This window comes from Dasypus novemcinctus, chromosome 10 (assembly GCF_030445035.2).
Source record: "Dasypus novemcinctus isolate mDasNov1 chromosome 10, mDasNov1.1.hap2, whole genome shotgun sequence".
NCBI classification, from domain to species: Eukaryota; Metazoa; Chordata; class Mammalia; order Cingulata; family Dasypodidae; genus Dasypus; species Dasypus novemcinctus.
Genome location: NC_080682.1, coordinates 60248396 through 60263507, shown reverse-complemented (window position 1 = coordinate 60263507; position 15112 = coordinate 60248396). Strand labels below are relative to the sequence as shown.

The window sequence follows — 15112 nt, the reverse complement described above, 5'->3', positions numbered from 1 at the left end:
CACGGCACTTGCAGGCTAGCAGCTCTCCCTGGTGCACGGGCCAGCTTGCCTTCACAAGGAGGCCCCAGGACACAAACCCAGGGCCTCCCATATGGTAGACAGGAGCCCAATTGATTGAGCCACAGCCACTTCCCATACATATTTTTTTTTCCACTTTATTTTGTTACTGAAATATTTATTTTCCTAGAAAGCTACATATAATTTGGAGACATTTGTTTTATTATTTACAAAGCTCTAAACCTTGCTGGTGACTGAATTATATTGTATCAGTGTTAAATAAGGAAAGATATTAAAATGTATTTGGCTTTGGGATGCTGATGTGGCTCAAGCAATTGGGCTCCCATCTACCATATAGGAGGTCCAGGGCTCGATGCCCAGGGCCTCCTGGTGAAGGCGAGCTGGCCCACACGGAGTGCTGGCCTGTACAGAGTACTGTCCCACTCAGGAGTGAAGCCCTGCACAGGAATGCTGGCCCATGTGGAGAGCTGGCATAGCAAGATGATGCAACAAAAAGAGGAAAAGAGGAGAGGCAATAAGAGACACAGAAGATCAGGGAGCTGAGATGGCACAAGAGAATGATTGCCTCTCTCCCACCCCAGAAGGTCCCAGGATCAGTTCCCGGAGCTGCCTAATGAGAATAGAAACAGACACAGAAGAACACACAGCAAATGGACACAGAAAGCAGATGACATGAGGGAGAGGAGATAAATCTTTTTTAAAAATGTATTGGCTTTATGTCTTCATTTTTCTTATGTCTCTTCCTTTGAGAAAATCTGAGATGTATTATACAAACTAGAAGAATGTAATATGAAATTGAAACAGATTATGTTGATGGGATAAATGGTGGCAGCTAAAAAACTAAGAAGTATTTGTATGTGGTGTTTAATAATGCATCCTCTGATTGTAAATTTACTACCAAGTACTTAGACAAATTTTATTGTTAAACTATTTTGGGCAAAAGGAAATTGCTTAAGAAACTTTTTAGACATGTGAAGTAGCAACTGTCTTTGGTTAGATTCATTATTGTTGGGTTAGGATGTACTGGATATATTCTTGACCTGCCCTCCTTTAACCCATAGTGACATTTGTCAAATGTTTGGCTGGAATTCACTTCAGAATCTGGATTTTTCCCCCATACAAAGCTAATTGACCCATATAGGAATTGAATCTATTGCCTTCAAATAGCAGCACTTTGTTCTGAAAGTTGAGCTAGCCAGGGCAATATGTGTTAAGATATGAAATATATCGTCCTAAAGGAATATCATTGTGTATAAACATATTTTATCACTGATGAAAGAGGAAAAATGTGCACATGTAATCTACTGTGTTTTCAGTGAAAAAGGAATTACCTTATGAGAAATAACCATGTTTTAAACTACTTTGTTTCTTTAGCCATGTTTGTTTTACACAAAATAGCATTTTTTTTCTCTTGGTTTTCTTTTATTAGATGGGTCCTTTGGGGCTAGCTGTGGCTGTTCCATAAAATATTTACAGAAATACACATATATTTTTGCCGAACCACCTACCACTGAATTTGCAAACTAAGCAGTCTGCCACATTTCCTAGTTTTTTTTCTTTTTTTTTTAATTTCTCTCCCCTTCCCGCCCCCTCCCAGTTGTCTGCTCTCTGTGTCCACTCGCTGTGTGTTCTTCTGTGACCACTTCTATCCTTATCAGCAGCACCAGGAATCTGTGTTTCTTTTTGTTGGGTCATCTTGTTCCGTGTGTGCAGTGCCCTTCTTGGGCAGGCTGCACTTTCTTTCACACTGGGCAGCTCTCCTTATGGGGCGCACTCCTTGCACATGGGGCTCCCCTATGCGATGTACACCCCTGCGTGGCACGACACTCCTTGTGTGCATCAGCTCTGCGCATGGGCCAGCTGCACACGTGTCAGGGAGGCCCGGGGTTTGAACCGCGGACCTCCCATGTTGTAGGTGGACGCCCTATCCATTGGGCCAAGTCCGCTTCCCCCTAGTTTCTTTTCTTCTTTAATGTTATATGTATATTTCAAATTGTTTTTTTTTTTCTTTAAGCGTATCTTCCACTTGTATTTTGCTTTACTTAGGATCACAGTAAAGCGAATACTTTTCTTCCCATCCTTAATGTCACCTATACCTTTTACCACATTAGACACCTCAGTGTCTGTGGACTAGCTAGGCTCCAGGTTCTCATCATGACATGTAATGTTCAGCCAAAGAACATAGGTTATCCATTATGCAGACTCTTAAATTCAATTAATGTAAAACAGCTTTTCTTCATTCATGCTAAATTTTCTTTGAGATGCTTCATAGCATTTATAAAATATGTTAAAATAGTAACATTAATGCTACTAGTATTTGTGTGGGAAAAAATTTCATTTAGGTAAATCTTAAATTCATACATTTATATTATTGCCTTTTTTAAAAAAAGGAAGTAGATAAACAGTAAATTGAGTGGAGAGTATACTCATCTTCATTTGTGTTCAACGTTCAAGTTTTTGAATTAATATTTATCAGTTTGTTGTAAGGAAAAATTTTGATGGACGATGAGCTTAGGTAATCAGAACATTGATTCAGGTGTACTTGGCATAGCAGTTCATTAACAATGAGTTAATTATCTATGATTACTTCTGAAAAGCTATAATGGTTTCATCTATTAGGTTGCTTCATTAAATCATTAATTTTCTTGGAGGTAACTGAGCCTGACATAATTAAGCCATCTCAGTCTCCACAGATTTTTATCTCCCATGATGTCAGGAACACTGAGCTAGTTAATATGAGGCATTTGTAATTTATTCCCTGGAAATACTGACTTTACATTTTAGGACTACTAAATACTATCTTGGTTCACCTTATTTTATATTTAAGTAAATCTAAAAAATATATACCTTCAAATGATTTACCTAATGTTTTAGCTTAGATTTTGTAAATACTTATATTCAAATCCCATATAAGTATCTAACCACTTCTTACCAACAGTTCTCTGACCCATGGCTACAAAAAATTGCTTCATTTCATCCAGAATATCATTTATGAGGATGGATTTGACGGATCCAATCCCCAGGTATTGAGCACCTTCAGAGCCTCTTATAATCATGTATATAATGTTATTTTCAAAATCTGGGGGTGGGCCTATTAGTTCTTAGAATAATCAGCAGTAAGCAAGCTGTTTTCAAGGACAGAAAACATAAATAAACAGAGCAAAGGCAGCCTTTGTTCAACTGTTGATGTCCATTTAGAGTTTTAACTATGTTCACATTTGATGCATATAAGATGTCAACATTATTATTAAAATTTTAAATTGTTTTAAATATGTATTAGTGGAATTAATAAGTAGTCACATTTTGAAAATTACTTTTAAATTGGCAAGACCTGTAATTTCCTATCTAAATTTTTCATATTTTTGTCATTCAGGCTTTAAATTCGATTTACCTTGTGAGTGAGAATTATCTTGAGTTTATTACATTATGCTTTGAGTTGTTTCATTGAATATATTATGTCTTTCAGAATTCTTCCTTAGAAATTTTATTATGTTTTAGCTAAAAAAAAGTTGCATTATATTTATATTATTTTATGAGAATTATTTCTAGAGAACCGTTATGTTTTTATGACAAAGGAGCCAAAAATCTTATTTTTGACATTATAAGCTATGTTTGCTCTTAATTTGTAGATTTTAAAATATTCCTATAAACTTTCATGCAATATTTGATGTGTTCTTCATGGCAAAATAAATCATTTTAAATTTGTTTTGATCATCAGTTTAATAGCAGATTGAAAATACTTATGTGTATGTGACAAAGCAAAGACATTTATTTATAAATAGCTTTTCATGTATGTGACAGTTTTTGTAAGGGCCCTTAGTACTTAATCCAGTTTCATTTTGTTATTGTTTCTCCATTTTGGGACCTAGCTAAGATTTATGGCAACGTGTCTTTCCTTTGGTGGCAGGGCCCGTCTGGAGAGGTAAATTGGTCCCTGACAGACACCTTTCCCTACTCTCTATAGTAACTATGGAAACAGGCATGTCATAACAGTTCCTGTGGTACAGTGTGCAGAGCTGCTATTCTTGCAGTATGATGTCACTTCTGAGAGCAAGAAATACTATAGAATCCAAAAAGCAAAGGCATTAGCAAAAAAATACAACCATCCAAACATATATATATTTATACATTGTAGGTTAAATATATTACTATAAATACATAGAACCTATATTTATAAGTTAAATATATATACATATACATATGCACACATGTATGCACACACATATTCAAATAGCCTAAGAACCCTGAATAAATAAGCTAGTATTGGAATGGAATGAGAGTTTGTTTTCTGACTTTTTAATTTGAATATAAAAACAAAACCATTTTTCAATAAACAGTAATTTTTCATGGAAATTGATAGACAACAAGCTGTACCTTGTTTGCCTCTCCGTACCAGAGGATCTATAACTGTTAACTTTCATATAAATTAGACAGTTAAGGTAGGCATTTCTGTGGCAAATACCGTGAATGTTAAATTTTTTTAATTAAAGTAAAATATACCAATAATTTATTTTTAAAATATACTTCTTATTTTATTGGAACTAAAATATAGCTAATTAATTTCCTTATCATTAAATTATACATTGTACTATTTCCTAAATTATGTAGTCTTTATTTCTGTCTCAGAAATTGTGGATAAGTTCAAGAAGCCACAAAATTGCATCTATCAGGTACTACTTCAAAAAATATTACTCCTGATTCAAAATAATAGTCTGACACTGAGATAAATCCCACTTTTTAAAAGGAAAATTTCGTCTTATTTTCTCTATCACTATATTTTCTAAATAAACTAGTTGGAGGTAACCTATAGAAATAGATTCTCAGGAATAGAATATTATATACTATTAATACCTTAAAATTAACCTCAGTAATAAGTAAAGTAGTGTAGCTTCTCTAAGAATATACAGTGGAGACATTTACACATTGCTGATAATAATTTCACTTGTTTTTACATTGTAGTTTGCAAATATCTAAGACATATACAATAAAAATGAAATTTGAACATTGATTCTACTTAAATTAGAACACCAGATTAAATACTTTAGATGTTCTTATATGAATACATTTATTTCATTTACAGCTACCCACCCAAAAGCTTATTTTTAAAATCTTACTGTGTCACCCAGTATGCCACATTTTTATAGGCATAACAAAGGAATTATATATCCCACCTGACACAGGAAATTTATAATTCAGACTTTGTTTTTAATTTTTGCTGCCACATTAAAAAAACAAATTTGTTCCCTTTGTTGAGATACTATACTCTGATATGTTTGGGGATGCTATTTACCTACCTCATTTATATATCTTATCACTGACTCATTTCTTGGTTTAATATTTTTATTCTTTCTGTATACATATATCAGTGTATCTGCCAAAGTCACTGAGCTAGTGTAGTATTGTAGTATTCCTGATTCCATGCCTGATATAGCATTTTTGTATAAACTTAGCAGGTACTTTTTGATTCAACAATAATAGGTACCTATAGGTTAAAATATACCTGGCCTAGTTTATGAAATGTTGGCAAGGAAATGACATAACACTGCTCTCCTTGTACCTTCATATTTCATTCAGATATCTAATTTCCTCTTTCTTTTACCTAAATCACTCCTTTTTTTTCTCTCTCTCCCCTTCCCCACCCTTCTCCCCACCCCAGCTGTCTGCTATCTGTGTCCATTCGCTGTGTGTTCTTCTGTGTCCACTTGCATTCTTGTCAGCGGCACCCAGAATCTGTGTCTTGTTTTATTGCATCATCTTGCTGCGTCAGCTCTCGTGTGTGCTGCGCCACCCTGCACTTTTTGCATGCTGGGTGGCTCTCCTTATGGGGCACACTCCTTGCGCGTGGGCTCCTCTCCGCGGGGGACACCCCTGCATGGCACAGCACTCCTTGCACACATCAGTACTGCACGTGGGCCAGCTCATCGCACGGACCAGGAGGCCCTGGGTTTGAACCCTGGACCTCCCACGTGGTAGGCAGACGCCCGTTGAGCCAAATCTGCTTCCCCCTAGATCACTCTTCATGTTTAGAATCTAGCCTAAGCTACAGTTGATAAGATAAGATTAGGAATGGCAAAATGAATCTTAAATACTTGCCATTTTACTTAAATTCTAAGTTTCTAAGCTATAAGAAAAAAAATGTCATATTTCACAGAAATCCTATAGTAATTCATCCGAACCTTATTTATACTTCTAAAATTTGCCCTTGTATATCTTATTACTTCATTTTATTTTAGTAATGCAGAAACAAAAAGAAAAAAATTTGAGGCCTCCTAGGATCATAGCATAGTGTGTCTTAGGGAGTTATCTGTCATAACCTGAATATACCAGAAAAGAAAATTGAACAAACTGCCTTGATAGTGCCATCATGTTTCAGGACCTTGGCATCAAGACATTTTTTTCTAGTGTGCTTAGTCTAATATCTCTTTCTGTAATCTCATTCTTATGATACTATCTAGAAGAATTTTATGGAATATAGAACAATGTTCTAACCCAATCTATTTTAGAGATAAGAAAAATAAAGCCTAGATAATGTATATCTCTTGCCTAGAACTACTTAATCACATAGTTCAGATGATAAATCTCTATCTTATTCATATTATTTTAAGAGCTCTTCCTATGTTTCAATGTTTTATACATTTCTCCACTTTCCTTTGTCAATAAATTATATTTGGAAAGAGAAAGATATACACAAGTTCAAATTTCATCTGTAATATCAGGGAGATAGATTGTGTTAGTCAATAATTAGGTAGTTAATAAATTTATGTAATGATATTTTATTACAATAGTGGCACATGCTCCAAATCTTTGCCTTAAGAAAGAACATATTTTTCCCATCAGAATTGTAATAATGATTCTCCAATTATTGCCATGTGCCGGGTTTTGTTAATACCTATTTTCTCTGCCCAGAAGTTTTGTTATATTGCTAAGGGAAGATTTATAAAACATTGTTCAGTTAGAATAACCTAAATATTAAAATTTATTATAAACACTTCTACCTGGCAAGCACTTAATGGCAGTCATACTCTTATAGGATTTCTTTGATGGTTTTAAAATGTCCTTTTCCCAAGAAATATTGGTCACTATTATTATGATCTTAATATCAGTAAGCTCAAGTTCTAAATGTTCACCTGTTAAATTTCTGAAAAATACTGAACTTATTTAAATTATTATTTTAAAAACATTTTAAAATGTAAAATAGAATAAAATATAAAATGTGAAACAAAAAGAGCTTTTAAAAAAGCAGGCGCTCAACCACTTGAGCTCCCCAACCCACTTATATGTTTTTAAATTCTTTCAAACAAAGATCAAGCAGTGGACAGAATAGAATTAAATGAGACATATTGAACAATTTATAATTTATTAAAGGGCTGATAGAATTGTGTAATACTAAGAACGGTTTTTAAGCATATAGGTTTAGATGTTCTTTATTATTACTCATGATATATTATTTTAATTACCTCAAACATAATTCTTCAGGTGGGCACTGTTATAAATTGAAAAACAATTAAAATATTTAGGCTTCTAATACTCCTCAAATTTTACAAAAATACAAAAATTGGTTCTGTTATATATTATACTTTGATGATATAAAAGATTTCCATTATTTTGCTTTATTATTAATTATACATAAAACCATTTACCACACCTACTGACATTATTTCCCTGATCTGTTAAAAATAATAATTGCTGGTAAAAGTAGAAGAGGTATCCTATGAGCTAACAAAACTTAATGTGTTTCTCTTCTCTCCTACTTTTCTTTAGAAAAAACAAAAAAACATTTTAAGAATAGGAATTCAGAATCTTGGCTCACCTTTGTGGGGAGATGACATTTGTTGTACAGAAAAGTGTGACAACAGTCATGATCTTACCAAGTTCCTCTATATTCTCCGTGGTCTTCTGAGAACGTCTCTTTCAGTCTGTATTATCACAATGCCATCACATCTTATCCAGGTAAGAACTTTCTAGAACTACTTTTCCCAAATTATTGGTACATAGTTATAACACAAAAAGCAATTTTTAAATATTTTATGAGTCTGATAAGTTATTTTCATGTCCCATTCGGGAAAAGATTTCTGGTACTTAAGTGTCAGAGTAGCAAAATGACTTTTAGATTAGATTAAATTCTTGTATATTCATGTTTTTAGTAAACAATAATATGGTACATCTACCTTTACTGAATTTATTATTCATTCCTTGGTTTCTTGTGAACTTTTTATGCCCTATGTAATATGAGTGTAATTTTTGCTGTAATATCTTTTCATTAGTTATAAAGATGATTTGAATAGTCCAAGGTTTTCCCTCTGTTTCCACCAAAAGCTACATACTTAGGAAATGAAGTCAGTCTTCTCAAATAGAGAATGACAGATCTTTGCAAGACTCTCCAAAAGTTCAAAAAAGTTCTTTTGTTAAGAGTTTGCAGGGGACAAGTTTGGGACTATTTTCATTATTATTACTGTTACTTTGCAGGTAATAGAGTAACAGAAGTTGCGTTATATATACTTCCATAATATCATTATTATCTTTCTATAGTATCTTTATAGAAATAACAATTTAGCTTAAAAAGTCCTACTGCAGTGAATGGAATCATTCTAAAGTCAAAGATTAATAAAATTAAAAATTAATAAAATCGTTTTTCTAATGCACTAAAACATTTTATTTGGAATGGCTTGCTCTTAAAGGAGAGGGATTTTGAGTTTTGCTTTTTTTTTTTAAAGATTTATTTTTTTATTTATTTCTCCATAACCCCTCATTGTTTGCATTTGCTGTATCTGCTCATCTTCCTTGTTTCCTCAGGAGGTACTGGGAACTGAACCTGGGCCTCCGATGTGGGAGGGGGCATCTACTCACTTGAGCAACCTCTGTTTGCTGCTCTGTTGTGTCTTTAATATGCTTTTTCTTCTTGGGTCTCTTGTTGTATCATCTTATTGTGTTAGCTTGCCATGCCTGCCCATTGTGCCAGCTTTCTGTCTTCTTTAGGAGTTACCCAGAACTGAACCACAGAAGTGCCATGTAGTAGGTGGGAGCTCAGGCTCTTGAGCCACATCTACTTCCCTTGAGTTTTGTTTTACTTCTTTGGAAATAGCAAAAATAACAACAGTAAATAGCTTCTTACAAATACCAAGCAGGTATGTAAATACTGTTATCTCCATTTTAAAAATAAGAAAACTAAGGTTTAGAAAGGTTAAGAAATTACTTACCTGGCAAAGGAGATACCATGATCATGAAGGTGGTTTTCCCAGGGCGAGGCTTATCCATTGTACTCCGGATGTTCTGACCCCTGTGATTTCCCGCTAAGTGAAAAAAAAAAGAAATTACTCAGGGTAAACCTGAGAAGTATGGTTTGAAGCCAGATAGTCAGGTTCCAAGACCGTATTACAGGAAAATTCTACTAGAATATACCAGAGCATGTTAATAAGTTTTTATTTGGAACTCATTTTCTAAAAGCTAGTAAATCTCAAATCTTTCATCTTAGACCTTAACAGTAGACCTAAAATAGGACTTGAAGAGATCATCTGGTCTGGGTTCCTACTTTGGGCAAGTAAAACTTTACTCCTGTTGTGCATCTGAAGCCCAGTGGAAAAGGCATGTTCAAGCAAATCAAAGAAATAAGGACTGCACTTGGTGAGATTGGAAGGGGCTATGAGAACTTTACATTTAATTGATTTAACAGAACTCTTAGTGTAATTATAATTTATGTAGAGAGAGAGTCTCTAAGAAAATTTTTAAAATGGCATTTGAAGATGCTTTCCCTAAAAATAATGCCCATAAGCTGAAGCAGAGACTTGTAGAAAATGTCACAAAAAGAATTTGCACTTGGTTCATATTCACTTTTAAGAAAAATCCACTATCGTCTATCACTTTTCTCTCATCTTAAATTTTTAAGATTGACTGGTGTAACACCATATTCCTTCCTCTGTTAATATAGAGAGGAATATGATTGGTGGTATACTCCCATACATTGACAGTGATTGCACTTTTGAAATTACTGAGAGTCACTACAGCAATTTTCTGTTCAGGTCAGCATTCCTCTTTAATAAAAACATGCTGCCTCATGCCAGGAGTGTGGCCCCCACACAGGGGTGCTCCCCGCGCATGGAGTGACCCCTGTACCAGGAGTGCAGCCCCCCGCAGGAGGGCAGACCACCCAGGAGTGGTGCACCCCACACAGAGAGCTGATGCAGCAAGATGGCACAACAAAAGAGAGACACAGAGAAGAAACAATATGAGACACAATGAACTAGGGAGCTGAGGTGGAGCAAGAGAATGGTCGCCTCTCTTCCATTCCAGAAGATCCCAGAACCACCTAAAGATAATACAACAGGCACAGAAGAACACACAGCAAATGGACACAGGGCACGGAACAGGGGGAACGGGGCAGGGGGGGTGGGGTGGGGACGGGGGGCGGAATAAGGAAAAAAAAAGCAATAGGGGAGAGTGATTGTAGCTTAGTGGTTTGAGCTCCTGCTTCCCTTGTACAAGGTCCTGGGTTCAAACCCCAGTACCTCCTTTAAAAAAAAAAAAAAGAACATATTTGGGTTGTGGGTGTAGCTCAGTGGTTTGAGTGCCTGCATCTCATGTACAAGGTCCCAGGTTCAATCCCAAATATGTCCTAAAAAATAAAATAAATTAAAATAAATAAAAGCAATAGGAAAATCTCTGGTGTCATGGCACTTCCCCCAACCATCCAGGAGCCAGACTGCATTCTCACCATCCCTGGTACAGTTCCAGAGAAAATAGAGTAACCCCTACATGCATACTGGAGTCCATTTGTATCTGTCTAGAGGCAGCCTGAAGGGCTGTACCAGGACAGTCATCTCTGGTTCACTATCCCTGAACTTGCCTAGCCTGCAGAAACAGCTTCTGTGAAGCTAAATCAGTTTAAGAAGCAATCATTTGGCAGCAACCTGGGGCAAAGTTTTACTAGCTTCAAGACATTCAACAGAGCACCCAAACAGGATGAAACACTTATTCCACAGAAAGAAAGGGGCTCATTTGGAGCCATGTAAATGAGGGAATTCCTAAGGCCATAAATGAATGCCATGAGTTCAAGATGCATGCTCAGAAAAAAAACACAATCCTGCACTTTTGCCTTGGCTATTCTTTAGATTCATTGTTAGGAGGGCTAAGCTGTTGGAATTTTTTATTGGGTTTGCTTTGAAATTGTAAATCAGTTTGAGTAGTATTAATATGTTAGCAATATTTAGTGTTCCAGCCCTTAAGCACATAATCTTTCCATTTTAGATCTTCTCTAATGCCTTTCAGCAATATTTTGTAGTTTTCCATGTACAAGATCTTTACATTCTTGGTTAAATAAATTTCTAGATATTATTTTAGTTGCTATTATAAATGGAATTGTTTTATTGATTATCTCTTCAGAAAGTTCATTACTAATGTGTAGAAACGCTACTAATTTTTGCATCTTGATATTGTACCCCACCACTTATCAGGAGTGTTTGACTACAATGTGTTTGGGCATGGTAATCTTTGAGTTTACTCTCTTTCAGGTTTGTTGGCTTTCTTGAATGTGTATATTCATGTCTTTTATTAAATTTGGGAAGTTTCCTGCCATTATTTCTTTGAATATTCCTTCTGCCCCTTTCTCCTCCTTCTTAGACTTCTAGAAAGTATGTATTACTATGCTTGATAGCATCCCACAGGTCTCTTAGGCCCTGTTTACCTTTTTTTTCATTCTTTTTTTTTCTGCTCCTCAGCCTGAATTATTTCAATTGTCTTGTCTTAGAGGTCACTGATTCTTTCTTCTGCTTGCTCTAATTTGCTGTTGAAACCTTCTAGAGAACTTTTAATTTCAGTCATTGTGGTTTTCAACTCCAGAATCTATTTGGTTTCATATTTAATATTTCTCTTTATTGATATTCTCATATTGTTCATTCATCGCTTTCGTGATATCCTTTAGTTCTTTCTCTGTGTTTTCCTTCATCTCTTTTACCATATTAACAATTTTTTTTAAGGTCTTTGGTATATACAAAGTGTCGGGTCTTTTTGTTGGTGGTTTCTTGTGTCTTTGGATGGGCCATCATTTGCTGTTTCTTTGTTTTATAATCTTTTGTTGCACACTGTACATTTTAATATTTTAATGTGTTAACTCTGGGATTTTGTCCCTGAGTTGTCGTACTTTAGGTTTATGTCTAGCTAGTAAGATAACAGAGATTTCCTTGAGTGACAGGAGCTAACAAATTCAAAACAAGACAAAAAAAAAAATGCCTTTTACATTCTTTACAAATTAACTCTGCTTTGGTCTATGCTCCCTCAGAGTTTAGTACTCCTATCAAGATCAGCCTGAAGTAAAGTTTGAGGTTCTCTCAGTGCTTTGTAAGTCCAAATCTTGTCCTGAGTGTGGGCTCCTGGCCTTAGTAATTCCCCTATTGACAGGAATCCAAATGTCCCCTCTTCTCCCTAAAAAACTTTCCTCCCACTTCCTGGTGCTCTATTGTGTGTCTTAAAGTAGGTAAAGTAGCCCCAGACACTTTGATCTGTTTCTTAAACCGCTTTAGGTGTCCCTATACTGCCTCTGCCACAGAGGGCAAGTTCTAGGACTAGAAGCCAAAGTGTCCTGGTTAAGTCTTTGAGGCTGCCACCCAAAAGATTGACACTTACAAACAGGCACCCCAGAATGCGCGTAGGGGTTACTCTGTTCCCTCCATAACAGGGCCAGGAACCCACAATGGGAGCATAGATTGGCTCCTCAGCCTACCCAAGAGGGGGTGGTGTGGGGCTTTTACTATTTTTTAATGTTGTGTTTTCTTGATTCAGCATTCATCTGGTTACCACAACCCTTTAACTACTCTGGAGTATTGAGAAAAATGACTGTCAAGTTTTCTAGTTATTCCAAGATTCTGTGGGGGAATGGAACCTTCTGGTATCTTATACCACCATATTGGTTGATCAATCTAATGTCCAATTCCTTTAAGTCCTTTTTTGGGGGTGGTTTATATCCTTGTTATTTATTTCTAGGAACAATAATTTTGCAATAATTTTCATCGTCTGTGACTCACCTTTTTAGTTTTCTTAACAGTATCTTTTGACAAGTTAAAATTTTTAATCTTGGTGAAGTTTAATTTATGAGTTTTTTAATGGTTAGTGTTTTCCCCACCACCACTACCACCACCATTTTAGCAATCTTTCTCCACTCCAGCATTTTGAAGGCTTTCTCCTATGTTTTCTTCTAAAACTTTTAATAATTATATCCTCTGGTTTTGGATCAATGTGTTGTGTTCCAATTTGATTTTTTTATATAAATGTAGTTAATGTTCCTCAAACAGCTTTGACTTATTGGTTGTTAACATTCTAATGATATGTTAACACACTACTTTTACTAGTTCTCCTTTTATTATTGGTATTATTTACCACAGTACTTATTGTCTGTCTCAAATATGCAGTATCTTATAATATTCTATGAATATCTAATATATTGGAGCCTCCATGAGAGCAGAGGCAAATATTTATAATTTTTTTATATGGCTTTTTAGTTAGCATGAGGTTATGATTAATATAATTTAAAATGTGATAAAACATATAAGTTCATAACTCAGTACCTAGACTTTTTCTAGATACTGATATTCAATAAATGTTCATTTGTTAAATATTGATTTTTACTTAGAAAATTATTTCTAACATGATTGATGGAACTGCTTGAATCTTAATTACAAATTTATCTGATTTTAGTATCTTTGTTCTAAAATACAGAGACCCTATATATAAGTGGTAAGTTTATTATATGTCACTTAATTACATTAATCTTATACTACATATACAGAATATTTCAAGTCCTGTGGCTGAAAAATTTGGCATAAGTAAGAAGTGAATTTTCACTTCTTTACCGGTAGAATTTATAAGAGTCATAAGAGGATAGCTCAGTTTTCTTTTAAGGGCTTTTTACCAATCTTGCCTGAATGCAAATTATTATTTTGAGTTTAAAATAGCACAAGTTATCAGAGAGAAACTCCTTTCTCTAATCACTTTAGACATTGTACACATTATATTGTTTGTGTTGTTAATGTTGCTACATCATTGTAAAATTAATACTGTAATGATAGCATGTTTAGACATAATGCTTCTTAATAATAATGAAGGATAAACCTGGAACAGACTATTATCAAATGCTGGTGAAAATACTGCTACTCATACTACAGCTATGCTTATTACTACAACTTTTTATTAGGCACATACTACATGCCAAGCACTTTATAAAAATTATCTGATTGACTCTTCACCACAACCCAATGAAATAGGTAGTTTTTAGGTCCATTCTCCAAAGATCACGTAGTTAATATGTGACAAGCAAGGCAAGTGCTCTAACAGGTTTTTTCCTCACTCCAAACCCATCATCTTCAGTATTAGGTTAAAAAGCTTTTCTAGTCATCAGAAAAACCCTGCAAGATTGGTGTGATGCTATGTGCACAGAAGATTAAACTGAAGTTAAATAATTCTTTAAGTCACGTATAAATGATGCATTTAAAACTGGCATTCAAACTTAGATGGCCTTAACTCTAAAACTTGAACTTTTCCCCCTCTGTCAGTCTATATCCTTGCATGTGTTGTGTGTGTGTGCATGTGTGTGTGTGTGTGTGTGTGTGTGCTTGACAATATACATTTGATGATACTAACTTTCCATTTACAAAAAATGTTCTAGGAGGCAGACTTGGCCCAATGGTTAGGGCATCCGTCTACCACATGGGAGGTCCAAACCCCGGGCCTCCTTGACCCGTGTGGAACTGACCCATGCGCAGTGCTGGTGCGCTCAAGGACTGCTGTGCCACGACAGGGTGCCCCCCCCCACCGCGTAGGGGAACTCCACGCGCAAAGAGTGTGCCCCGTAAAGAGAGCCGCCCAGCGCGAGAGAAAGTGCAGCTTGCCCAGGAATGGCGCCACGCACGCAGCAAGATGACACAACAAAAAGAGACACAGATTCCCGTGCCACTGACGACAGAAGTGGACAAAAACAAGAATGGACACAAAGAACAGACATTGGGGGGGGGGAGGGGGAGAGAAAGAAATAAAAAATCTTTTTTTAAAAAATGTTCTAGACTATTATTAAACATTTTTAAAGAGAAAATTATCATTGTAAAATCTTTGA

At 35.4% G+C, this 15112-nt stretch overlaps 1 protein-coding gene and 1 non-coding gene across 2 annotated transcripts in view; both read left to right on the top strand.

The window, feature by feature from the left end:
• Positions 1-15112, top strand: part of ELP4 (elongator acetyltransferase complex subunit 4) — a 287779-nt gene that overhangs the window by 124675 nt on the left and 147992 nt on the right. The window contains exons 6-7 of the mRNA XM_004446878.4: positions 2957-3041; positions 7780-7968. Of these exons, the coding sequence (XP_004446935.1) occupies positions 2957-3041; positions 7780-7968 (274 nt within the window). The remainder of the gene's footprint in view (positions 1-2956; positions 3042-7779; positions 7969-15112) is intronic.
• LOC111762430 (U1 spliceosomal RNA) lies at positions 9208-9365 on the top strand. Its single transcript, XR_002795544.1, has one exon. It is a non-coding gene; the product is annotated as a U1 spliceosomal RNA (small nuclear RNA).